The 25,721-nt window shown below is 36.6% G+C and overlaps 1 protein-coding gene across 3 annotated transcripts in view; it reads left to right on the forward strand.

Annotated features, from left to right (window-relative positions):
- MMRN1 (multimerin 1) overlaps positions 1 to 25,721 on the forward strand; it is an 85,298-nt gene that overhangs the window by 43,078 nt on the left and 16,499 nt on the right. For 2 of the 3 annotated variants that reach the window (XM_037829008.1, XM_037829010.1), the window contains exons 4-5: positions 22,583 to 22,696; positions 23,998 to 24,171. In XM_037829008.1, coding sequence (XP_037684936.1) covers positions 22,583 to 22,696; positions 23,998 to 24,171 — 288 coding nt within the window. The remainder of the gene's footprint in view (positions 1 to 22,582; positions 22,697 to 23,997; positions 24,172 to 25,721) is intronic. The other variant, XM_037829009.1, reaches the window with a different exon arrangement.

The raw sequence follows: 25,721 nt of genomic DNA on the forward strand, positions 1-25,721 counted from the left end.
TATGCAGAGAGAAAATTGTCAGGTTTCCTTTGACAGCAGTGCCCATGCTGTCTTGTATGATAAGCTGCCCCATATCTGGCAAGAATAATCAGCTTGGTTGATCCTTAAAACCTCATCCCAGCCTTTGAGGGATTGGAATAACCTTGTAATGTAACTACGATGACAATTATTTCAGTGCTAGTCCCTCAAAAAAATCAGATTATTTTATATATATAAAAGTTGTATAATACTACATACACTTGACAAATCCCTTCTTCCTCAAGTTTTCTCCCCAAACCTAAATAAATTCCCTGATATAGAAATAAGGATTTCCCTTCCAATTAGATTGCAAAAGGGAGACCTTTTTAAATATACAAGAAATATCAATAAATCAGGAATAAAATGGAGCTGCAAGCAACTGTACTCTCTTTTACTTCTTCTCTACTTTCATTCCTCTCTCTTTCTCCCTCTCTCTAGGTAGATCCACACCCAATCTGGTAATAAGGAATAGTGTGACTCAAAATTCATGGTTCAACTCTCCCTGTTTTATTCCACAGTAGGCTGTTTATGATACTGCTGATAATGAACACATACTCTTTAGCTGCAAATGAGACAATCAAAATACAGTTAATCATAGTTTTAGATTACCTAATTAACAATATTGTTCATACTATCATAAGGAAACCAATTTTTTAAAAGCCTAACTGAATAGAAGATTGTTGGAAAACAAGGAGCATTAAGTTAATATCAGATTAATAATTTTGATGTATTTTACATTTTTTTTTTAACTTTGTCAGTTACAGAAAGAGTTTTGCATTTGGATAGGGACCTGATTTTGTAATATGGTATGCAAGACATTTTTTTTTTTTTTTGTAATGTCAGGAGTAACACACTCTTTCAATCTATTTTGTAAAATTTGCAATAATGCACTTTTCCAGTAGATGTCTCTAAAATGTTCTGAAATAGAATAAGGAAATTGTGACTCGGTTTAATGACACAAAGGACAAGAATTTAAGATCAAATGGTGTTAAATCATAAAGGAGGGTAAGAAAAACTTCTTTGCAGATCTGTAAAAAAGAAAAAAACAGAGTCAGCTTCAGCTAGTATTTTATAAAATTATATTTTCTGTCACAGATATTATGAATACTGAACACATGCTAACATGTACAGTTATTGGAATAAACTGATCTCTAACACATGCTATGAATATATAACAAATACTTAGTTTTACAAATTCTCTGAAATAATTCAAAAAATTAAAAATAGCTACTGTTGCTAACATTTTAAATATGGGGCTTCTCCAGTAAAATTTTCTTTTTTAATATTATAGCAAAAAATACAAAATGAAAGTTATAGTATTTAAAGGAGAAAAAAATCCAAGTTCCTTATATTTTTGCATATTAATTCTTCCCAGGGGTGGTTAATGCTTTCCTCCTTGAAAAATGAATATTACCTCCTATAAGCATTTTTGCTCAATAAAACTATGATACATTTAAAGAATGCCATGTACCTTAATTTTTTTTTGCACCAAATTGCCTACCTTAACTAAATATCAGTGTATCTTTATATATGCTCTAAATATTAACTGTGCAAGAATTCACTTGCTATTGCAGGATACATTTATCTTCAGCTGGAAACCAGAGTCTTGTCAAGACATGCAGGAAGGTTTTCTGGTACTAAGGGGGAGAGGGCAAGTGTATGCATTACCTGAGGTACCATTAATGACCTCCTCCAATATATCTCAGTGACCTGGAAGAAAGAAAAACTCACAAATAAAACCTGTCTAATTCAGGAAGAAAAACAGCAACTAATAAGGAAGATACTGCTCTTGACACTTAGACCCTTAATCCACCAAGGTCAGAGTTTCTGTTGCGGGGGGATGGGGTAGGGGACTAACTGTGTTAGGAGAAGAGGAAAAAAAAGGGATCCAATTTTTTTTTTTAAATATGTTGTATTTTTAAAATATCTGAAGTGAATAAAGATCTTTAAATTATTTGACTTAAGTAGATGCTCTTCTGTCCTTATACCTATCTCAGCAGGAAGGCTTAGAAGAACCTAAGATAAAAATACTTGGAAACTTGTGCCCCATGGAACAAAGCAAAGATTTGTGCTTAAGTGAAAGATACGATCAGTTGCCTGGAAAACTAAAATCTGTGGCAGTCCTAGTGGTAGAGAATACACTTGGGAAGACAGGAAGGTTGGTCAGTATAAGAATAAAACGGAATCGATCAACCAGGCTCTTTATCAGGCAAGTAACTGACTCCACTCACTGTCAGAGATCCTATCAGCACTGCTCCTCACTTCAATCCCAGGCAATAAATTGGGATGAATGTAAGTATTGAACTTCAGTCAACAGTAGAGCTAGGAAAGATAAGGTAAACTATTGCATTTAGAAAACAGGCATTTCAAGTTTTTAGCAACCTTGGCAGGGAACACATCCAATGAATTCCAGGAAAAGAGGGTCCTGCGACAGTTTGATTTCAAGGATCTTTGTGTGATGCTTAGTAATAGTTTCTTTAATTCAGAATTACAATTTCTTCACCTAGTACCCCCAAAAACAATTAATTTGAAAATAACTATAGCCAAGAAGAAAGGAGAAATTTAAATATGCACATGCAATTGCATTGGTTTTTATCATTAGATACTTTGAAGTATTTTACTGATTCCGTTTTCTTTCAAATTAGTCTTCAAAGCTTTACAAATATATGGAATAAGTTTGATTTTTCTCATTTCATTTGTATTGCTTCCACATAATTAGGAGTGAACTTCCAATGATTAGGGTGCACAAGAAAACTGAAGACTTTCATTTGATTCTTCTATATATTATTCTTTCCCCTTTTAATTTCTTTCTTTTTTTCCTTCTGATAACCTTCTTTATTTTCTCCCTCTTTTCCCACTAGCCACTGGTTTTAAGGTTTTTATCTTATGCTTTTAGTTTCTGTTTCTAATCTAGTGATTTTTCTATAGTGGGTCACTTTCTATTCCCTTGTTTATAATGCAACATAATCTTTCCAGATCCAGGAATGATATTTTATCTGAGATTTTTAAAATATAAGGTCAATTGAAAATTAAACATTTTATTAGAGAAGTTGTGGGTTTACAGGAAAAAAAAGCAGAAAATACAGAGTTTCCATATAGCCCTCTTCACAAATGCAAGTTTTCCCTATTTGGCATTAGTGTAGTGAATTGAATGGACTTGGCTCACTTGTCAAAAATCAGCTGGTTGTAAATAAACTGGTTTCTGAACTCTTAATTTGATTCCATTGGTCTATATGTTTGTCCTTGTGCCAGTGCCATGCTGTCTTTATTACTGTATCTTTTTAATAACTTTTAAGATTTGGAAGTGTGATTCCTCCAAATTCATTCTTCTTTTTCAAGATGGCTTTGGCCATTTGAGACCCCTTTTCCTTTCTTATACATTTGACGATTGTCTTTTCTATTTCTGCAAAGAAGGCTTTTGGATTTTTGTTCTGGATTGCACTGAATCTGTGAATTGCTGAATACAATTGACATCTTAACAATATTTAGCCTTCCAATCCATGAACATGGAATAAGTCCTTCCCTTTATTTAGGTATTCTTTGATTTTTTTTTTTTTTTTTAGCAATGTCTTGTAGTTTTCTGTGTACAAGTCCTCTACATCCTGTTAAATTTATTCCTAGGTATTTGACTCTTTTAGTTGCTATTGTAAATGGAATTTTGTTTCTTGATTTCTTCTTCAGATTGTTCATTACTAGTTGTTTTAGTTTCCTGAGCTGCTTGAGTAAATGCCATGAAATAGGTAGACTTAAACAACAGGGATGTATTAGCTTGCAGTTTTGAGACTAAAAGAAAGTCCAAATCAAGGCATCATGAAGGCAATGCTTTCTCCCCAAGGACTGTGAGATTCTGTCATGTGGCAATGCACATGATGGTGACTCCCGGTCTTTTTCTTCTCTTTCTGGTTCTGTTTCAGCTTTTTGCTTCCTGTGGGTGTCTCTTTCTTTGTCTGAATTTCATTCTGTTATTATGAAGGACTCCAGTAATAGGATTAAGGCCTATCCTGATTGAGATGCCACACCGTAACTGAAGCAACTTCACCAAAAGGTGCTACTTACAATGGGTCCACACCCACAGGAATGGATTTGATTAAAGAACATGTTTTATTCTGGGGCACATAGAGCTCCAAACCACCACACTAGTGTATAGAAACTACTGATTTTGGCATGTTGATCTTGTACCCTGCCATTTTGCTGAATCATTTATTAACCCTAGTAGTTTTGTTGTGGTTTTTTTCAGGATTTTCTGTATATAAGATCATGTCATCTGCTATAGAGAACTTTTAATTCTTCCTTTTCATTTGGATGCCTTTTGTTTCTTTTCCTTGACTCATTGCTCTGGCTAGAACTTCCAGTACAATGTTTAATAACAATGGTAACAGTGGGCATCCTTGTCTTGTTCCTCATCCTAGAGGGAAGGTTTTCAGTTTCTCCCTGTTAAGTATGATGCTAGCTGTAAGTTTTGCACATATATGCCCTTTATCATGTTGAAGAAGTTTCCTTCTATTCCTAGTTTTCTGCATCCGTTGAGACAATCATGTGAAGCCATCTGTTCCTGGGCTTTTTTTTTTTTTTTTTTACCTTTTTTTTTTTTTTTTTTTAATTACTGGTTCAATCTCTTTACTAATAATTGTAATAATCGATTTGTTGAGAACTTCTATTACTTCTTGAGGCATTATGGGTAGTTTGTGTGTTTCAGAAATTTCTCCATTTAATCTTAGTTATATAATTTATTGGCATACAATTGTTCATAGTAGCCTCTTATATTTCTTTCCATTTCAGTGGGATCTGTAGAAATGCTTCACTTTTCACTTCGGACTTTTATTATTTGTATCCTCTCTCTTTTTTCCTTTGTAAGTGTAGTTAAAGGTTTGTCAATTTTACTGAATTTTTCAGAGAACCAACTCTTAGTTTTGTTGTTTCTATTTTTTGTTGTTGTTGTTTTCTATTTCATTTACCTCTAATCTTTGTTATTTCCTTACTTTTGGTTACTTTGGATTTAGTTTGCTCTTCTTTTTCTAGTTCTTCCAATTTTGAGGTTAGATGTCTGATTTTACACTGTTCTTTTTTAATGTATGCATTTAGAGCTAAAGATTTTCCTCTGAGCACTGCCTTCACTGCATCTCATATTTTTTTTGTATGTTATATTTTCATTTTTTTTCACCTCAAGATATTTCCTAATTTCACTTCTGATTTCCTTTTTAATCCGTTATTTATCTAAGAGTTTGTTGTTTAATTTCCACATATTTGGCAATTTTCCATTTCATTGATTTCTACCTTCATTCCACTGTGGTCAGAGAATATACATTATATGATTTCAATATTTTTTAATTTATTGAGAGCTGTTGTGTGACCCAACATATGGTCTATCTTGGAGAACAATACATGTGCACTCAAGAAAAATGTGTATTATGTTTTTGTTGGGTGAAGTTTTCTATAAATTGTTCAAGTTTTGTATTTTTTATTGATCTGCTGACTAAATATTCTATCCATTATTATAAACAGTGTAATGACATTCCTATTATTGATGTAGAACCATAAATTTATCCCTTCAAATCTGTCAGTATTTGCTTCAGATATTTTGAGGCTCTGCTGTTAGATGCATATATATATATTTGTAATTGTTACATCTTCTTGTTGAATTGTCCCCTTTATCAGTATATAATGACCATGTCCTTCATAACTGTTTTTGACTGAAAGTCTACTTTATCTGATATTATTATAGCTACCCAAGCTCTCTTTTGGTTACTACTTGCTTGGTATATTTTTTCTATCCTTTCACTGTCAGCCTACTTGTATATTTGAAAGTAAGGTGAATCTTTTGCAGACAGCATGTAGTTGGGTCATGCTCTTCTATCCATCCTGCCAATCTTTGCCTTTGGACTGGGGAGTTTAATCCACTTATCTTTAAAGTCATATTGATAATGCAGGACTTTCTTCTGCTATTTTGCTTTTTAGCCTTTTTATGTCTTACACCATTTTTGTCCCTCAATTCTTCCATTAATGCCTACTTTTATATTTATTTGATTTGGGGGATTGTACCATATTGAGTGCCTTCTCTTTGCTATCTAGATATATATTTAATCTATTTTTATGGGGTTAAAATGTAACATACTAAGCACTTAATAATCATATTTGGTTTGATACCAATTTACTTCAATAGCATGCACATATACTTTTCTTATATTTCTCTGACCTCCTCCCCCAACTTTTTTTTTGGACATTACTGCTTATATATCTTTACATTGTATGCCCCAAACCATAGATTTATAATTACTTTTCATGCATTTGCATTTTAGCACTGGTAAGAAGCAAGAGGTGGAATTACATACCAAACAATATACTACAATAATACTAAAATTTACAGTTACTCAAATGGTCACCTTTACCATAGGTCTTTATTTCTTTATGCCACTTTGAATCACTGTTTACTGTCCTTTCCTTTCAATCTGCAGAACCCCCTTTAGCATTGCTTATAGGGCAGGTATAGTGGTGATGAACTCCCTTATATTTTATTTGGGAATGTCTTAGTCTTTCCCTTAATTTTGGAAGAAAACCTCACTGGATATAAAATTCTTGGTTGGCTGTTGTTTTCTTTCAACACTTCAAGTATTTCAACCCACTGCCTTCTTGCCTCCATAATTTCTGATGAGAAATCAGAACTCAATTGGGACTCCCTTGAATCCCAATTAATATATGTAACACATTGCTTTCTCTTGAGCCTTCAGAACTCTCTCCTTGTCCTTTGCATCTGATAGCATGATAAGTATATGATAGGGTATCTATCTTCATGTTTATCCTATTTGATGCTCTCTGGGCTTGTGTGTGCATATTCACTTACTTTCTAAGTTTGAGAAGTTTTCTGTATTATTTATTTGAATATTCCTTCAGCCTCTTTTTCCATTCTTCTCCCTCTTGAACTCCTGTAATGTGTGTATTGGTATGCTTGATGGTGTCTCAAATGTGTCTTAGGAGGAGAGGCGGGGCAAGATGGCAGACTGGTGAGCTGTATGTTTTAGTTACTCCTCCAGGAAAGTAGGTAAAAAGCCAGGAACTGCGTGGACTGGACACCACAGAGCAATCTGTCTTTGGGCATACTTCATACAACACTCATGAAAACGTGGAACTGCTGAGATCACCGAAATCTGTAAGTTTTTGCGGCCAGGGGACCCGCGCCCCTCCCTGCCAGGCTCAGTCCCGGGGGAGGAGGGGCTGTCAGCTCCAGGAAGGAGAAGGGAGAATTGCAGTGGCTGCTCTCATCGGAAACTCATTCTACTGATTCAAACTCCAACCATAGATAGACTGAGGCCAGACACCAGAGACTCTGAGAGCAGCCAGCCCAGCAGAGAGGAGACGGGCATAGAAGGAAAACAACACGAGAAGCTCCAAAGTAAAAGCAGAGGATTTTTGGAGTTCTGGTGAACACAGAAAGGGGAAGGGCGGAGATCAGGCCTTGAGGCGCATATGCAAATCCCGAAGCAAGGCTGATCTCTCTGCCCAGGGCACCTTTCCTTAATGGCCCTGGTTGCTTTGTCTATTAGCATTTCAATAACCCATTAGATCTCTGAGGAGGGCCGTTTTTTTTTTTTTTTTTTTTTTTTTTTTTTTTTAAATCCTTTTTGCTTTTTCTAAAACAATTACTCTAAGAAGCTCAATACAGAAAGCTTCAAAGAATTGAAATTTGGGCACGTCAAGTCAAGAGCAAAAATAAGAGAGCTCTGAGACAAAAGGCAATAATCCAGTGGCTGAGAAAATTCAGTAAACAACACAACTTCCCAAGAAAAGGGGGGTGTCCGCTCACAGCCACCATCCTGGTGGACAGGAAACAATCCTGCCCATCGCCAGCCCCATAGCCCAGAGCTGCCCCAGACAACCCAGTGTGACGGAAGTGCTTCAAATAACAGGCACACACCACAAAACTGGGCGTGGACATTAGCCTTCCCTGCAACCTCAGCTGAATGTCCCAGAGCTGGGAAGGGGGAGCAGTGTGAATTAACAGAGCCCCATTCAGCCATCATTTGAGCAGACTGGGAGCCTCCCAACACAGCCCAGCAGCCCAGAACTGCCCTGGGGGGACGGCACTCACCTGTGACATAGCACAGTCATCCCTCAACAGAGGACCCGGGGTGCACAGCCTGGAAGAGGGGCCCACTTGCAAGTCTCAGGAGCCATACGCCAATACCAAAGACTTGTGGGTCAGTGGCAGAGACAAACTGTGGCAGGACTGAACTGAAGGATTAGACTATTGCAGTAGCTTTAAAACTCTAGGATCATCAGGGAGATTTGATTGTTAGGGCCACCCCCCCTCCCCGACTGCCCAGAAACACGCCCCACATACAGGGCAGGCAACACCAACTACACACGCAAGCTTGGGACACCAATTGGGCCCCACAAGACTCACTCCCCCACTCACCAAAAAGGCTAAGCAGGGGAGATCTGGCTTGTGGAGAACAGGTGGCTCGTGGACGCCACCTGCTGGTTAGTTAGAGAAAGTGTACTCCACGAAGCTGTAGATCTGATAAATTAGAGATAAGGACTTCAACTGGTCTACAAACCCTAAAAGAACCCTATCAAGGACAGCAAATGCCACGAGGCCAAAAACAACAGAAAATTATAAAGCATATGAAAAAACCAGACGATATGGATAACCCAAGCCCAAGCACCCAAATCAAAAGACCAGAAGAGACACACCTAGAGCAGCTACTCAAAGAACTAAAGATGAACAATGAGACCCTAGTACGGGATATGAAGGAAATCAAGAAGACCCTAGAAGAGCATAAAGAAGACATTGCAAGACTAAATAAAAAAATGGATGATCTTATGGAAATTAAAGAAACTGTTGACCAAATTAAAAAGATTCTGGACACTCATAGTACAAGACTAGAGGAAGTTGAACAACGAATCAGTGACCTGGAAGATGACAGAATGGAAAATGAAAGCATAAAAGAAAGAATGGGGAAAAAAATTGAAAAACTCGAAATGGACCTCAGGGATATGATAGATAATATGAAGCGTCCGAATATAAGACTCATTGGTGTCCCAGAAGGGGAAGAAAAGGGTAAAGGTCTAGGAAGAGTATTCAAAGAAATTGTTGGGGAAAACTTCCCAAATCTTCTAAACAACATAAATACACAAATCATAAATGCTCAGCGAACTCCAAATAGAATAAATCCAAAAAAACCCACTCCGAGACATATACTGATCACACTGTCAAACATAGAAGAGAAGGAGCAAGTTCTGAAAGCAGCAAGAGAAAAGCAATTCACCACATACAAAGAAAACAGCATAAGACTAAGTAGTGACTACTCAGCAGCCACCATGGAGGCGAGAAGGCAATGGCATGATATATTTAAAATTCTGAGAGAGAGGAATTTCCAGCCAAGAATACTTTATCCAGCAAAGCTCTCCTTCAAATTTGAGGGAGAGCTTAAATTTTTCACAGACAAACAAATGCTGAGAGAATTTGCTAACAAGAGACCTGCCCTACTGGAGATACTAAAGGGAGCCCTACAGACAGAGAAACAAAGACAGGACAGAGAGACTTGGAGAAAGGTTCAGTACTAAAGAGATTCGGTATGGGTACAATAAAGGATATTAATAGAGAGAGGGAAAAATATGGCAAACATAATCCAAAGGATAAGATGGCCGATTCAAGAAATGCCTTCACGGTTTTAACGTTGAATGTAAATGGATTAAACTCCCCAATTAAAAGATATAGATTCGCAGAATGGATCAAAAAAAATGAACCATCAATATGTTGCATACAAGAGACTCATCTTAGACACAGGGACACAAAGAAATTGAAAGTGAAAGGATGGAAAAAAAATATTTCATGCAAGCTACAGCCAAAAGAAAGCAGGTGTAGCAATATTAATCTCAGATAAAATAGGCTTCAAATGCAGGGATGTTTTGAGAGACAAAGAAGGCCACTACATACTAATAAAAGGGGCAATTCAGCAAGAAGAAATAACAATCGTAAATGTCTATGCACCCAATCAAGGTGCCACAAAATACATGAGAGAAACATTGGCAAAACTAAAGGAAGCAATTGATGTTTCCACAATAATTGTGGGAGACTTCAACACATCACTCTCTCCTATAGATAGATCAACCAGACAGAAGACCAATAAGGAAATTGAAAACCTAAACAATCTGATAAATGAATTAGATTTAACAGACATCTACAGGACATTACATCCCAAATCACCAGGATACACATACTTTTCTAGTGCTCACGGAACTTTCTCCAGAATAGATCATATGCTGGGACATAAAACAAGCCTCAATAAATTTAAAAAGATTGAAATCATTCAAAGCACATTCTCTGACCACAATGGAATACAATTAGAAGTCAATAACCATCAGAGACTTAGAAAATTCACAAATACCTGGAGGTTAAACAACACACTCCTAAACAATCAGTGGGTTAAAGAAGAAATAGCAAGAGAAATTGCTAAATATATAGAGACGAATGAAAATGAGAACACAACATACCAAAACCTATGGGATGCAGCAAAAGCAGTGCTAAGGGGGAAATTTATAGCACTAAACGCATATATTAAAAAGGAAGAAAGAGCCAAAATCAAAGAACTAATGGATCAACTGAAGAAGCTAGAAAATGAACAGCAAACCAATCCTAAACCAAGTAGAAGAAAAGAAATAACAAGGATTAAAGCAGAAATAAATGACATAGAGAACAAAAAAACAATAGAAAGGATAAATATCACCAAAAGTTGGTTCTTTGAGAAGATCAACAAGATTGACAAGCCCCTAGCTAGACTGACAAAATCAAAAAGAGAGAAGACCCATATAAACAAAATAATGAATGAAAAAGGTGACATAACTGCAGATCCTGAAGAAATTAAAAAAATTATAAGAGGATATTATGAACAACTGTATGGCAACAAACTGGATAATGTAGAAGAAATGGACAATTTCCTGGAAACATATGAACAACCTAGACTGACCAGAGAAGAAATAGAAGACCTCAACCAACCCATCACAAGCAAAGAGATCCAATCAGTCATCAAAAATCTTCCCACAAATAAATGCCCAGGGCCAGATGGCTTCACAGGGGAATTCTACCAAACTTTCCAGAAAGAACTGACACCAATCTTACTCAAACTCTTTCAAAACATTGAAAAAAATGGAACACTACCTAACTCATTTTATGAAGCTAACATCAATCTAATACCAAAACCAGGCAAAGATGCTACAAAAAAGGAAAACTACCGGCCAATCTCCCTAATGAATATAGATGCAAAAATCCTCAACAAAATACTTGCAAATCGAATCCAAAGACACATTAAAAAAATCATACACCATGACCAAGTGGGGTTCATTCCAGGCATGCAAGGATGGTTCAACATCAGAAAAACAATCAATGTATTACAACACATTAAAAACTCGAAAGGGAAAAAATCAATTGATCATCTCAATAGATGCTGAAAAAGCATTTGACAAAATCCAACATCCCTTTTTGATAAAAACACTTCAAAAGGTAGGAATTGAAGGAAACTTCCTCAACATGATAAAGAGCATATATGAAAAACCCACAGCCAGCATAGTACTCAATGGTGAGAGACTGAAAGCCTTCCCTCTAAGATCAGGAACAAGACAAGGATGCCCGCTGTCACCACTGTTATTCAACATTGTGCTGGAAGTGCTAGCCAGGGCAATCCGGCAAGACAAAGAAATAAAAGGCATCCAAATTGGAAAAGAAGAAGTAAAACTGTCATTGTTTGCAGATGATATGATCTTATATCTAGAAAACCCTGAGAAATCAACGATACACCTACTAGAGCTAATAAACAAATTTAGCAAAGTAGCGGGATACAAGATTAATGCACATAAGTCAGTAATGTTTCTATATGCTAGAAATGAACAAACTGAAGAGACACTCAAGAAAAAGATACCATTTTCAATAGCAACTAAAAAAATCAAGTACCTAGGAATCAACTTAACCAAAGATGTAAAAGACCTATACAAAGAAAACTACATAACTCTACTAAAAGAAATAGAAGGGGACCTTAAAAGATGGAAAAGTATTCCATGTTCATGGATAGGAAGGCTAAATGTCATTAAGATGTCAATTCTACCCAAACTCATCTACAGATTCAATGCAATCCCAATCAAAATTCCAACAACCTACTTTGCAGACTTGGAAAAGCTAGTTATCAAATTTATTTGGAAAGGGAAGATGCCTCGAATTGCTAAAGACACTCTAAAAAAGAAAAACGAAGTGGGAGGACTTACACTCCCTGACTTTGAAGCTTATTATAAAGCCACAGTTGCCAAGACAGCATGGTACTGGCACAAAGATAGACATATAGATCAATGGAATCGAATTGAGAATTCAGAGATAGACCCTCAGATCTATGGCCGACTGATCTTTGATAAGGCCCCCAAAGTCACCGAACTGAGCCATAATGGTCTTTTCAACAAATGGGGCTGGGAGAGTTGGATATCCATATCCAAAAGAATGAAAGAGGACCCCTACCTCACCCCCTACACAAAAATTAACTCAAAATGGACCAAAGATCTCAATATAAAAGAAAGTACCATAAAACTCCTAGAAGATAATGTAGGAAAACATCTTCAAGACCTTGTATTAGGAGGCCACTTCCTAGACTTTACACCCAAAGCACAAGCAACAAAAGAGAAAATAGATAAATGGGAACTCCTCAAGCTTAGAAGTTTCTGCACCTCAAAGGAATTTCTCAAAAAGGTAAAGAGGCAGCCAACTCAATGGGAAAAAATTTTTGGAAACCATGTATCTGACAAAAGACTGATATCTTGCATATACAAAGAAATCCTACAACTCAATGACAATAGTACAGACAGCCCAATTATAAAATGGGCAAAAGATATGAAAAGACAGTTCTCTGAAGAGGAAATACAAATGACCAAGAAACACATGAAAAAATGTTCAGCTTCACTAGCTATTAGAGAGATGCAAATTAAGACCACAATGAGATACCATCTAACACCGGTTAGAATGGCTGCCATTAAACAAACAGGAAACTACAAATGCTGGAGGGGATGTGGAGAAATTGGAACTCTTATTCATTGTTGGTGGGACTGTATAATGGTTCAGCCACTCTGGAAGTCAGTCTGGCAGTTCCTTAGAAAACTAGATATAGAGCTACCATTCGATCCAGCGATTGCACTCCTCGGCATATACCCGGAAGATCGGAAAGCAGTGACACGAACAGATATCTGCACGCCAATGTTCATAGCAGCATTATTCACAATTGCCAAGAGATGGAAACAACCCAAATGTCCTTCAACAGATGAGTGGATAAATAAAATGTGGTATATACACACGATGGAATACTACGCGGCAGTAAGAAGGAACGATCTGGTGAAACATATGACAACATGGATGAACCTTGAAGACATAATGCTGAGCGAAATAAGCCAGGCACAAAAAGAGAAATATTATATGCTACCACTAATGTGAACTTTGAAAAATGTAAAACAAATGGTTTATAATGTAGAATGTAGGGGAACTAGCAGTAGAGAGCAATTAAGGAAGGGGGAACAATAATCCAGGAAGAACAGATAAGCTATTTAACGTTCTGGGGATGCCCAGAAATGACTATGGTCTGTTAATTTCTGATGGTTGTAGTAGGAACAAGTTCACTGAAATGTTGCTATATTATGTAACTTTCTTGGGGTAAAGTAGGAACATGTTGGAAGTTAAGCAGTTATCTTAGGTTAGTTGTCTTTTTCTTACTCCCTTGCTATGGTCTCTTTGAAATGCTCTTTTATTGTATGTTTGTTTTCTTTTTAACTTTTTTTTTCATACAGGTGATTTGAAAAAAGAAGGGAAAGTTAAAAAAAAAAAAAAAAAAAAAAAAAGAAAAAAGAAAAACAAGGGGAAAAAAAAAAAAAAAAGATGTAGTGCCCCCTTGAGGAGCCTGTGGAGAATGCAGGGGTATTCGCCTACCCCACCTCCATGGTTGCTAACATGACCACAGACATAGGGGACTGGTGGTTTGATGGGTTGAGCCCTCTACCATAAGTTTTACCCTTGGGAAGACGGTTGCTGCAAAGGAGAGGCTAGGCCTCCCTGTATTTGTGCCTAAGAGTCTCCTCCTGAATGCCTCTTTGTTGCTCAGATGTGGCCCTCTCTCTCTGGCTAAGCCAACTTGAAAGGTGAAATCACTGCCCTCCCCCCTACGTGGGATCAGACACCCAGGGAAGTGAATCTCCCTGGCAACGTGGAATATGACTCCCAGGGAGGAATGTAGACCTGGCACCGTGGGACGGAGAACATCTTCTTGACCAAAAGGGGGATGTGAAAGGAAATGAAATAAGCTTCAGTGGCAGAGAGATTCCAAAAGGAGCCGAGAGGTCACTCTGGTGGGCACTCTTATGCACACTTTAGACAACCCTTTTTAGGTTCTAAAGAATTGGGGTAGCTGGTGGTGGATACCTGAAACTATCAAACTACAACCCAGAACCCATGAATCTCGAAGACAGTTGTATAAAAATGTAGCTTATGAGGGGTGACAATGGGATTGGGAAAGCCATAAGGACCAAACACCACTTTGTCTAGTTTATGGATGGATGTGTAGAAAAGTAGGGGAAGGAAACAAACAGACAAAGGTACCCAGTGTTCTTTTTTACTTCAATTGCTCTTTTTCACTCTAATTATTATTCTTGTTATTTTTGTGTGTGTGCTAATGAAGGTGTCAGGGATTGATTTAGGTGATGAATGTACAACTATGTAATGGTACTGTAAACAATCGAAAGTACAATTTGTTTTGTATGACTGCGTGGTATGTGAATATATCTCAATAAAATGATGATTTAAAAAAAAAAAAAAAAAAAAAAAATGTAGCTTATGAGGGGTGACAATGGGATTGGGAAAGCCATAAGGACCAAACACCACTTTGTCTAGTTTATGGATGGATGTGTAGAAAAGTAGGGGAGGGAAACAGACAGACAAAGGTACCCAGTGTTCTTTTTTACTTCAATTGCTCTTTTTCACTCTAATTATTATTCTTGTTATTTTTGTGTGTATGCTAATGAAGGTGTCAGGGATTGATTTAGGTGATGAATGTACAACTATGTAATGGTACTGTAAACAATCGAAAGTACAATTTGTTTTGTATGACTGCGTGGTATGTGAATATATCTCAATAAAATGATGATTTAAAAAAAAAAAAAAAAAAAAAAAAAAAAAAAAAAAAAAAATGTGTCTTAGACTATTTTCACTTTTTACAATTCTTTTCCTTTCTTTCTGCCCTTCAGTCTGTCTCATTTTAAGTGTCTTCTCTTTGAGTCTATTATTCTTTCCTCTGCCAGCTCCAATCTGTTCTTGAAACTCTGCTGGACATTTTTCATTTCAGTTATTGTGGTCTTCAACTCCAGTAATTCTATTTGGTTCCTTTTCAAAATTTCTCTTTACTGAGAGTCTCATGTTACTCATTCATTGTTTTTCTGATATTCTTTAGTTCTTTGTCTGTATTTTCCTTCATCTCCTTAAGCATTTTTAAGATCATTCTTTTAAAGGCTTTTTTTTTTATGGCATTTTCTGGATTTTTATCCTCTTCCTTTAGATGGACCATTATTTTCTATTTCTTTGTTTGTGTTGTACTCTTTTGTTACACACTGTGCATTTTAATATTTTAAAATGTTAACTCTGGGATTTAGTCCCTGAGATGTCTGTTTCTTGATTTTGAAACAAGCTGGTGATAAGACAGAGATTTCTTGAGCTTCAAACCTCCTATCAGGATGGCCTGACCAAAGTTTTTCCCTGTATTTCTGGGCCTGTCTTGTCCTGGGATTTTGCTTGTTGGTTGTTTTGGAGTTCCAGTGTTTACAGGAGTTTAGTTGTCCCCTCTGTTTCCCAGGAAACAGATATCCCTCATCTTGGAGAGAAGCCTGGAAACTTCTGCCTCTATTCCTTCTTACTCTCCTTTCATTGTGTTAAACTGCTTTTGCCTGGAGGTCAAATTCTGTGAAGAGGGGTCTGCTGGAGAGGACTTTTTCAAGTTAGTCTTTCCCAACTGAAACAGAGTCCGAGATGCATGAAGGGTGACCAGACCAGCTCCAAAGTGCACTGGGGAGATAACCATGAAGGGTGCCAAGGGCCTCTTCCATGGCTTCCCAAAGCTGAGCTTCCTTGGACAGCAAATGCAGCCCTTCAACTAACTGTCCTCTGCAGCCCTGAGGAATCGTAGTGCTTCAAGTCTCCTCTGTCACAGTGTGATGGTTTTAAACAATGGCCACTGGTGCCTTTGTCTGGGGAAGGTTGAAATAATGACTGTGCCAGTTTGAAGCTGTTTGGACCCCAGAAGAGCTATGATCTTTTAATCCAATCTTGTGGAGTGGAAACTTTTGATTATGTTATTTCCATGGAGATGTGACCTGCCCAACTGTGGGCAAGATCTTTTGATTAGATTATTTCCATGGAAGTGTGGCCCCACTCATTCAGGGTGGTAGGTCTTAATTAGATCATTAGAGTCTTTAAGAGAGCTAAGAACTGACACAGACCCAGATGTCTGGAGATGCTGGGAGATGCAGACAGAAGGATGTTTGAAGATGTCAATCTAAGAGAAGAAGCTCAGAGTTTGCCCCAGAGAAGCTAAGAGAGGACCTCTAGATGCTTAGGGAGAAATGCCCTGGGACAACATGCAAGAATGCATAGGAGCTGAGAGAGACAGAAGGCTGGAGACATTTTGGAGAAAGCCATTTTGAAACCAGAACCCAGGAACAGAGGACCAGCAGATGCCAGTCACATGCTTTCCCAGCTGACAGACGTGTTCTGGATGCCATCAGCCTTTCTTCAGTGAAGGTATCCACTTGTTGGTGCCTTAGTTTGGATACTTAGAACTGTAAATTTGTAACCTAATAAATTTCCTTTATAAAAGCCAATCCGTTTCTTGCATTTTGCATAACAGCAGCTCTAACAAACTGGAACAATGGCCAACCTCAGATCCTGACCCCCAGCAATATGAAGTTGTGCTCATATCATTTCACACCCTATTAAACAAACAGGATACTACAAATGTTTGGAAGGATGTGGAAAAATGGGAACATTTATTCACTGCTGGTGGGAATGTATAATGGTACATCCACTGTGGAAGACATTTTGGCAATTCCTCAGAAAACTAAATATTGAGTTGCCCTATGACCCAGCAATTCCACTACTTGGTATATACACAGAGGTTCTGAAAGCAGGGACGTGAACAGAAATTTGCATGCTGATGTTCATAGCAGCATTATTCACAATTGCCAAAAGATGAAAACAATCCAAGAGTCCATCTACGGATGAGTGGCTAAACAAAATGTGGTATATACATACAATGGAATATTACGCAGCAGTAAGAAGGAATGAAGTCCTGAAGCATCCAACAACATGGATGAACCTTGAGGATATAATGCTGAGTGAAATAAGCCAGACAAAAAAAAAGGACGGATATTTTATGATTTCACTAATATGAAGTAACTAAAACATGTAAACTTGGGGTCTGAAAATGTAGAAAATAGGGTACCTAGAGGTAGACAGAAGCTAGAGAAGGTAGAACAGTTACCTAATACGTACAGATTTATTAATTAACAAGGTTGAACTTAAATGTTTGGGAATGAATAGAGGTGATGGTAGCTCATTATTGGGATTATAATAGTACCATATTGTAGGTGAATTTGATTGAAAGTGGCTGTTTAGAATAATGTATGTAAATAAGTTCTTGCATGAACTACTACAAATGTAAAAAAAATAATAGAGGAGTATATGGAAAAAACATAGCTAATGCAAACTGTGGACTATAGTTAATAGTAATATTTTAGTATTCTTTCATCAACAGTAATAAAGGTACTACATCAATATTATTGGTCAACAATGTGGGGGGAAATAAAGGGTATGGGAGGATTTGAGTTTTAATTTTTATTTTTATTTCTTGTTCTCAAGTAATGAAAGTGTTCTAAAATTGATCATGGGGATGTATGTACAACTATGTAATAATACTGTGTGCCAGTGATTGTATACTTTGGGTGGTTTGTGTGGTGTGTGAATATATCTCCGTAAAATTGAAAAAAAAAAAAAGCAATGCTCATTGGTTGGCCATGCCACCCTGGTTGTTCTGGTTTGCTAATGCTGCCATTATGAAAAATACCAGAAATAGATTGGCTTTTATAAAGAAGGTTTATTTGGTTACAAAGTTACAGTCTGAAGGCCATAAATTGTCCAAAGTAAGGCATCAACAATAGGGTACCTTCACTGGAGAAAGGCCATTGGCATCTGGAAAACCTGTTAGCTGGGAAGGCACATGGCTGGCGTCTGCTTGCTCCCAGGTTGTGTTTCAAAATGGCATTCTCCAAAATGTCAGCTTTCAACAGCCCTCTTCAAAATGTCTCTCAGTTGCAGCTTCTCTGAAGTCCTTCTGTTTCTGAACTTTTATAGTGCTCCAGTAATCAAAACCAAGCTGAATGGGCGGGGCCACACCTCCATGAAAGCAATCCCATCAACAGGTCACACCCTAATCAAAGATGTTACTAGTCACATCTCCATGGAAACAATCAAAAGGTTCCAACCTAATCAACTCTAATACATCTGCCCCAACATGATTGCATGAAATAACATGGTGTTTTGGGGGACATAACACATCCAAACCAGCAAACCAGTCTTGGGAGAGAGGATTTTTATGTCCCTTTGTCTTCCCAGTGAATTAGCCAGGGGTTTGATCCCCACAGCAGCCTGCTGTGAGAGTGGGGGATGGGAACCAGTAGCTGCCAAGCAGAGAGAGCAATTGACTGTTCTTTACCGTAAGTTAGTAGTCTCTTCCTTCTGCTCTTCCCTGGATGCTGTACAGTGTTCTTCTGGCCTTCAGACTTTCAAAATATTTGTTTTAGGCAGTTCCTTCTTATTTAATAGTTGTTCTGGTAGATGGACTGGTTCTTGGAGCTCCCTACACTGCCATCTTCCCACAATCCCCTTATCAATATTTTTGCTAAAATATTTTTGAAAATTTTGCTATTTCAAAATCTTTGCTTTACTTAAAAGTTTTTGTTATTACAACTGTTTATTTTGTGAAACTGATTTTATGACATTCTTTAATATTTTCCTCTTGATGATTGCAAATATGTTTATATTTACTGTAAAGTTTAACAGAATGTAAATGCCCTTATGAAGAAAAATGAGTCAGTAATTTCAATTTCAAATTATACAAATTTGGAACATTATTTTCAACCAACATTTTATATATCAAGAAATAATAATCCATTAATTTATATTGAAATTCAAATTGATTTTCATTCTAGAAAAACAAATTTGTTTTATTTTGTCTTGCTTTCATATAATATTATAAGATGTTCCAGATTAATTTATTTTTGTACAATATCATTAGATTATCCAGGTCTAAGTTTGTTATTAATAAAATTTCTAAGTATTTTCTCAGATTCAAAAATTTCTTATTCATGATATCCAAAAGAAATGCTTAGAATTTGTTTAAACTTTTTTCTCTTTTTCAGTGTTATTAATAATTTAGTACAAGTTATTAATTATAATTATTAAAAAACTGTGCACTTAGAAAAATTAACATATATCAGCAAACTGCAGTAAATACTAAATGCTTCTGAAGTTCTAGCATCTACATAAATCATAGGTAGTGATAAACTGATGATTCTCCTAAAGCACTGAATGCTTCATAAAGCTGATTTAGGACAACCACGTTATCTGTCATGACATGGGCCCAACAATCTGGTAGCTCTGAAAATAGTTCTCAGATGTTGCTATAACAGGAATTCCATTCATCCTATATCCTATAAAATGCATACTTAATGATGTATCTTACCACAATTAACTTAGAGTAAGTTTCTACTGTAATTTTCATAACACTAATTTCATCGGTTTTACATTTTACTATTTTATATTTGCCAGGAGGTATGACTGAATTTCAGTATTTTAACAGTTGGTAGGACGTATTGATGCCTAGGGCTAAATATACTTGTGAAGTTGGAGAATGTAGATTGTTGTTAAATGGGGCTGTTGTTATAGCCTAGCATTGAGTAGAAAGGGGATTTTATTTCTGAGAGATTCAAGGATTAACATTAGGGACTGTAAGATTATCAGTGGACTCTAAATATGAATGCTGGGAAGGTGGCGTAAATTCTCTTCATATGCTTCCATGTTTAGCAGTTATCTTTTTAGGCATCTTGTGTTTTGACAAGAGAGAATGGCAGTATCTGTATAAGGGAATCCAGGAAGCTATGAAAAGCACCTTCCACTCCACTTCACTTACTCTTTATAATACCCATTTCTCTATGGAATGGTAAGAGACTCAAAGCTTTCATTTGCTCGAGTTTTAACAAAGCATGTCTTTAAAACTTTGCTCTTTTTATCAACAGGCATGTTATTTTTTTAAGTCTTTGAAGATTGATACTGGATTTCAATTTTAATATGAAAACATCTGGCATTTTCTCCTTTATAACAACGAGTTTATTTTTTAGAATTAGAAATTTTTGTAACTAGTTCTAAATCAGTGGTTCTTAACCTCAGAATTAATGAGGTTTTTTTTTTTTTTTTGGTTGCACACATGCCTAATTCCCCAAAACCGATCTACCATATCAGAATCTTCAGGTAGGGGAATGGAAGGAGCATGCACACTTTTATTTTGTCAAAACTTTATAGATGCTTCTGATTTCCCTCCCTTATGAAAAAACAATGTTATTTTAATGAAATGTAAAAAAGAATACATAATGTGTGCTACAAGTCAATGACAGCCAAGAAAATTTGAGTACTAATGAAATGATGTAGCTCTGTTTTTCCTATAGTTATGCATTGCTTCCTAACAAATTATTCCTGGCCTGACAAGTTATGATCATGCCTTTAAAGGAAGCGACTCTATTGTCTTCTGTATGTTCCAGCTCAAAAAGGTGAGCAGTAAGAAAATGAAAGGACCATTGGTTCATGCTTTTAAACTCACTTCTTCCTTCTCCTGTAAATACTGGATGCACTTCCACTGCTAAAAGAAATAGGGAAAGTAGTGAGGTGGGACTTGTTAAGGAAGCTTTATCTTGGGCCTTTATTGCAGTTGTTCTTAAATTTTAGCATGCATCAGAATCAATTGGAGGGCTTGATGAAACACAGATTGCTGCTCCCCTACCCCCGAGTTTCTGAAATTAGGTCTTGGGAAGAGTCCTACAAATTGCATTTCTAAAAGTTTCCAGGTAGTGCTGATACTGCTGGTCTAGACATCCCACTTTGAGAAACACTACTTTATTCTCTGTTTACCCTCTTGTATAGACTTAGGTTTAAGTGGCCAGAAAATGCTTTGCCATATAATCTAAGTAAAATCTTGATAGAAAAAATTTATGCTATTATTTAATATATATATATGTATATATATATGAATTAATTTCAATTTAGGCTGTAAGAACCTTATTGCTAGATCTTACCAGAAGATTAACACTTTTCCACAGCTGCAGATTATTTCTTCCACCAAATAAAGCAACAATTGCACAGGACTTTCTATAATACAGTGGAAAAAAGAGAAACACACTTAAAAACCTTGGACATGAATGGAAATTCATTAATTTAGATCAGTTCCCTGAAAAAAAAAGCCATGCACAATTCAATCTAACAATAGAGATGTACTGAAATTACTGCAAAATATATTAACTTTTATGGAGTAGAGGTGCTTTAGTATTATTTCACCACCATATATGCCTCAAGGAGCATAATTAACATATGCCAGAGGTAGAGAGTTTCATTGGTACATGATTTCACATGGGAAGAAGCACAGCCAAATACCACACTTGTTTTCTCATGTCTGATATGCAAACTTCAATGAATATATTAGTTCACTAGAAGTCTGTAAAATACAGACATAAATTATTTGATGTGTTCAATATTTTTTATTAATCCTCCCGCTAAATTGTTTTCTCCAATGAAAAATTATATTGCTATTTAAAATATTGCTTGATTCTTGGGAAAACAATTCTTTAATAGAGTAGATTGACTTTATAAAAACTTCTATTTTCCTGAGATTTCCATTTATTTATGGGTTGATCTTGGTGAAGTGCCCTATGAAAGTTTACTTTTACTTGTAGTTCATTTTGAACCTATATATTTCTTTAAAATCTGGGGAAAATCCAGGTATATGGCACTATTAATTAAACAGACATTCTTTTGGTAAAGAACCTGCAGCCCTCTCTTATTGCCAGGTAGACATCAGTTGAAATTTGTATGGTTAAACAAGCAGCCTTGTGGCAGCCCACTTATAAAGCTGCTATAGCTTTTAACATAGGTGATTTTAAAGTCTTAATTAAGCAAGCAGTTTAAATTGACTAGTTTACACAGCTTCCCCAAACTGCCATACAGTATCATGTAAAGGAGACTTGAATTCTTTTTTCCAGAGACCTGCAATTCAGATTCCAAGGGTGGGTCACATTGCCCTACAGACAGGGGTAGGGCATCTTACTCTGCAATCATCACAGACCATCAGGCTTCAGCACACAGGAAGATGGATGTTGGCCACATTATTCTTCAGGGCTGGAAGAAATGAGCCTTTCCCATTGCTTACCACTCTCTTCTTCTCTTTTTGCCTCGGTCTAGCCCAGGAACAGCAGCAACTGATACACAGCAGCCAGGCTGAGAGTCACACAGCTGTTGGCAAGGGGATAGCCAAGCAGCAGCAGCAACAGCAGCAGCGAGACTGTGAAGACCCAGGTCATAGACAGTAATTACTATCATCTCACCCCAATTACTGCCAACACTAGTTATGATAACTTCCAAAGAAGAAGTCTCTTGGCTGTCAAATGTTTGATAGTGACACATACTCTCAATCCCTTTATGTTGGTGTTGGATGTTGGGGCAAACTGTAGATGAGCTATAGGTTCCCAGACTGAAAGGACCATGTATAATTATGGAAGCACCGTGTGAAAATACAGAAGGAACATCAAAATATTGTGATGCTGGGTTGCAAGGAAATCACGGGCTTACAAAATAAAATCAAATCTCTGTCCTCCAGAGAGTACAATCATAGAAGACTCTTGACATGCAAGTGTCTTGATCATATTAGGGTGGCCAAGAAGGCAGCCTTCCATTGGTTGATGAGAGATGGCTAAGTGGTGTTGAGCACTGACTGGGGAAACAAATTGGGTCTAAGAACCAATCAGAACCATTTGTTGATGCAAAGTTGATACATCACATATTTTTTCATCTTTCTAATAAGGCTTTTACAACTTCTTTTAAGGCTCAAATTTAGCCCTTAGAAGCATAGGTTTGTTACTGTTAACAATTCCACTTCAGTGTGTTTGGCATAATTCTAGTCATACAAAACAAGGCATTCAAATTGAGAAATGTGACTTAAAGGGATCTTTTTAAGGAGGTAGGTGAATATACCTTGAAAAATGGTAGTTCCATTTTTTTTAATGGATTGAAATTGAGTGTCTCTATAAAATGCCATAAATTCCTCTTTGAATTATTGAAGTTCAAGTTAAGGGGATAAGAGTACCATTGCCATAGAAAGAGATTCAAACTGAATTCTGAGTCTCTTCATCACATATTAAAAATACCTCAAAAAGAATAAAACTCTCAGACTACTGACACAACTACATACACATATATATGGCTAGGTATATTTAATGCTTTGCATTGGATTTGGAACCAGAAGATGAGCCATTGGCTCTGTAACCTCAAGCAAATTTCTTAGGTTTTCTGAAATTCACTTTCTTCAATAATCTCTACCTTTGAGGTTTAAATGATGATATAAAAAAGAAGACAAAGAAATTGGTGGGCAAAGTTAAAACACTTTAAAAATGTAAGATATTACAATAATTTCTACAAATGTATATCTCTTAATAGTCTAACATTCAGGTTGTCATTTGTTAAGTGAATATAGTCTATATTCTCAAATACATTACAACAAATGTGTTTTATTTGAATTACCTTTAACCCTATCATAAAATTGGAGTGGTTTTAAAATATATTTTTTAAATGATTCAAGTTGTCTCTCCTTCTACATGCAGCAGTGATGCAAAAAATGACTGACCAGATGAACCACCAGGCTATGAAATTGACTCTCCTACAGAAGAAGGTTGACAATATTTCTTTGGCTGTCAATGATGTAAAGAACACATACTCCTCCCTAGAAGGGAAAATCAATGAAGAGAAAGGCAGGGAATTTCAATCTTTTCTAAAAGGTAAAAATAAAATGAATTATTCATTAAGTTGTAGCAAAAAACCAGTGATTGATTAATCTTTTCTCACATCACTTTGGAATCTTTGCTTTAAATCAGGTGGTGTGGAAGTCTAAGAAATATTTTTTAATCAGATATTTAAAAGTCACTAATTTCCCCCAATATTTTGAAATATCTACATATTTTATACTATACAGTCAAATCTTTGGCTGAATATTTTATATGGTTGATTGACATTATGTACCTAGTTACAGCCTAATATTTATTTACAGATAGTATGAGCATACATAGTTTACTTTCATTGTGGTATATAGTTCAAAAATGGAGAAGAGGATAAGGCCTGAATTATCAAGGCAAGTAGAGGCATGATTTTCTCAATAATATTGATGGAGATATTTAGGGTGAATCTAAGATGATTATTACCCCTGAAATGACCTCGCTCATATAGTATAATCAGTAAAATAAACCACAAAATATCTCAAATCAGAAAAATAATTTCTTTATGAATGTGATTAGACTTTGCCTGAATTTTGTGTTTTTAAAACCACCCATATTTATTATCTTGCAGTTCTCTAAGTTCAGATCTTACTGAGCTAAAGTCAAGATGTCAGCAGGCTGTGTTCATTTCTGGAGACTCTAGGGGAGAATCTGTTTCGTGCTCATGTGAATTGTGGGCAGAATTCAGTTTCCTGTAGTTGTGAGAATGAGGTCTCCATTTTCTTGCTGGATGTCAACTGAGGGCCATTCCCAGTTTCTCATAGTCACCTCATTCCTTGGCTCATAGTCCCCCTCCTCCATCTTCAAAGCCCACATCTTGAGTCTTCACGGCATCTCTCTGAACCATGCTTCTACCTTCCTCCTCCACTTTTAAAGACTCCTATGATTAGAGCGAGCCCACCAGGATAAATTAGGATAATCTCCTCATCTCAAGGTCCCTAACCTTAATAATATCTGCAAGGTCCCTTTCGCCAAGTAAGGTAACATGATTAAGGGTTCCAGGGGATTAGGGTGTAGACATGGGCATTACTCTGCCTACTACAGAGATTTGTATATAGTGAGTAATCGCTATGATAGGGGTATGCACAGGGCACAATGGGCCCATATAGGAGTGGTAACTGATCCAGTTTAAGGGGACCAGGGAAACCTTCCAAGAAGAAAAAGCACTTTGACTGATAAGTGATGGATTTAGCTATATAAAGGGAGGATTAACCATATAAAGGGGTTTCACGTAGACAATGGATGTTCCACAGAAGTAGTTTGATTACTAGGAGTGTCGCAATTCATTGGGGTTATTGAATGTTTCCAAATTTTGAATGCCTTCACTTTGCTTTTATTCCTAAAAATAGTCTCAACATACAAGCCTCAATCTCATGATTTGCAAGTTATCTTTTCTCTACAGTGGCTTACAGATAAAAGAAATAAATATGTGGAGGTTTGCCGTATCTTTTACCAGTACAGACACTTCCATAGCTCAATAGCAACCATGATGTTTTTATAAGCAGCTTATCGGGGCCATTCAGCCACTGAAAGAAGGATCTTGGTTTATATATCCA

The sequence above is a fragment of the Choloepus didactylus genome, chromosome 3, assembly GCF_015220235.1.
Source record: "Choloepus didactylus isolate mChoDid1 chromosome 3, mChoDid1.pri, whole genome shotgun sequence".
Classification (NCBI taxonomy): Eukaryota; Metazoa; Chordata; class Mammalia; order Pilosa; family Megalonychidae; genus Choloepus; species Choloepus didactylus.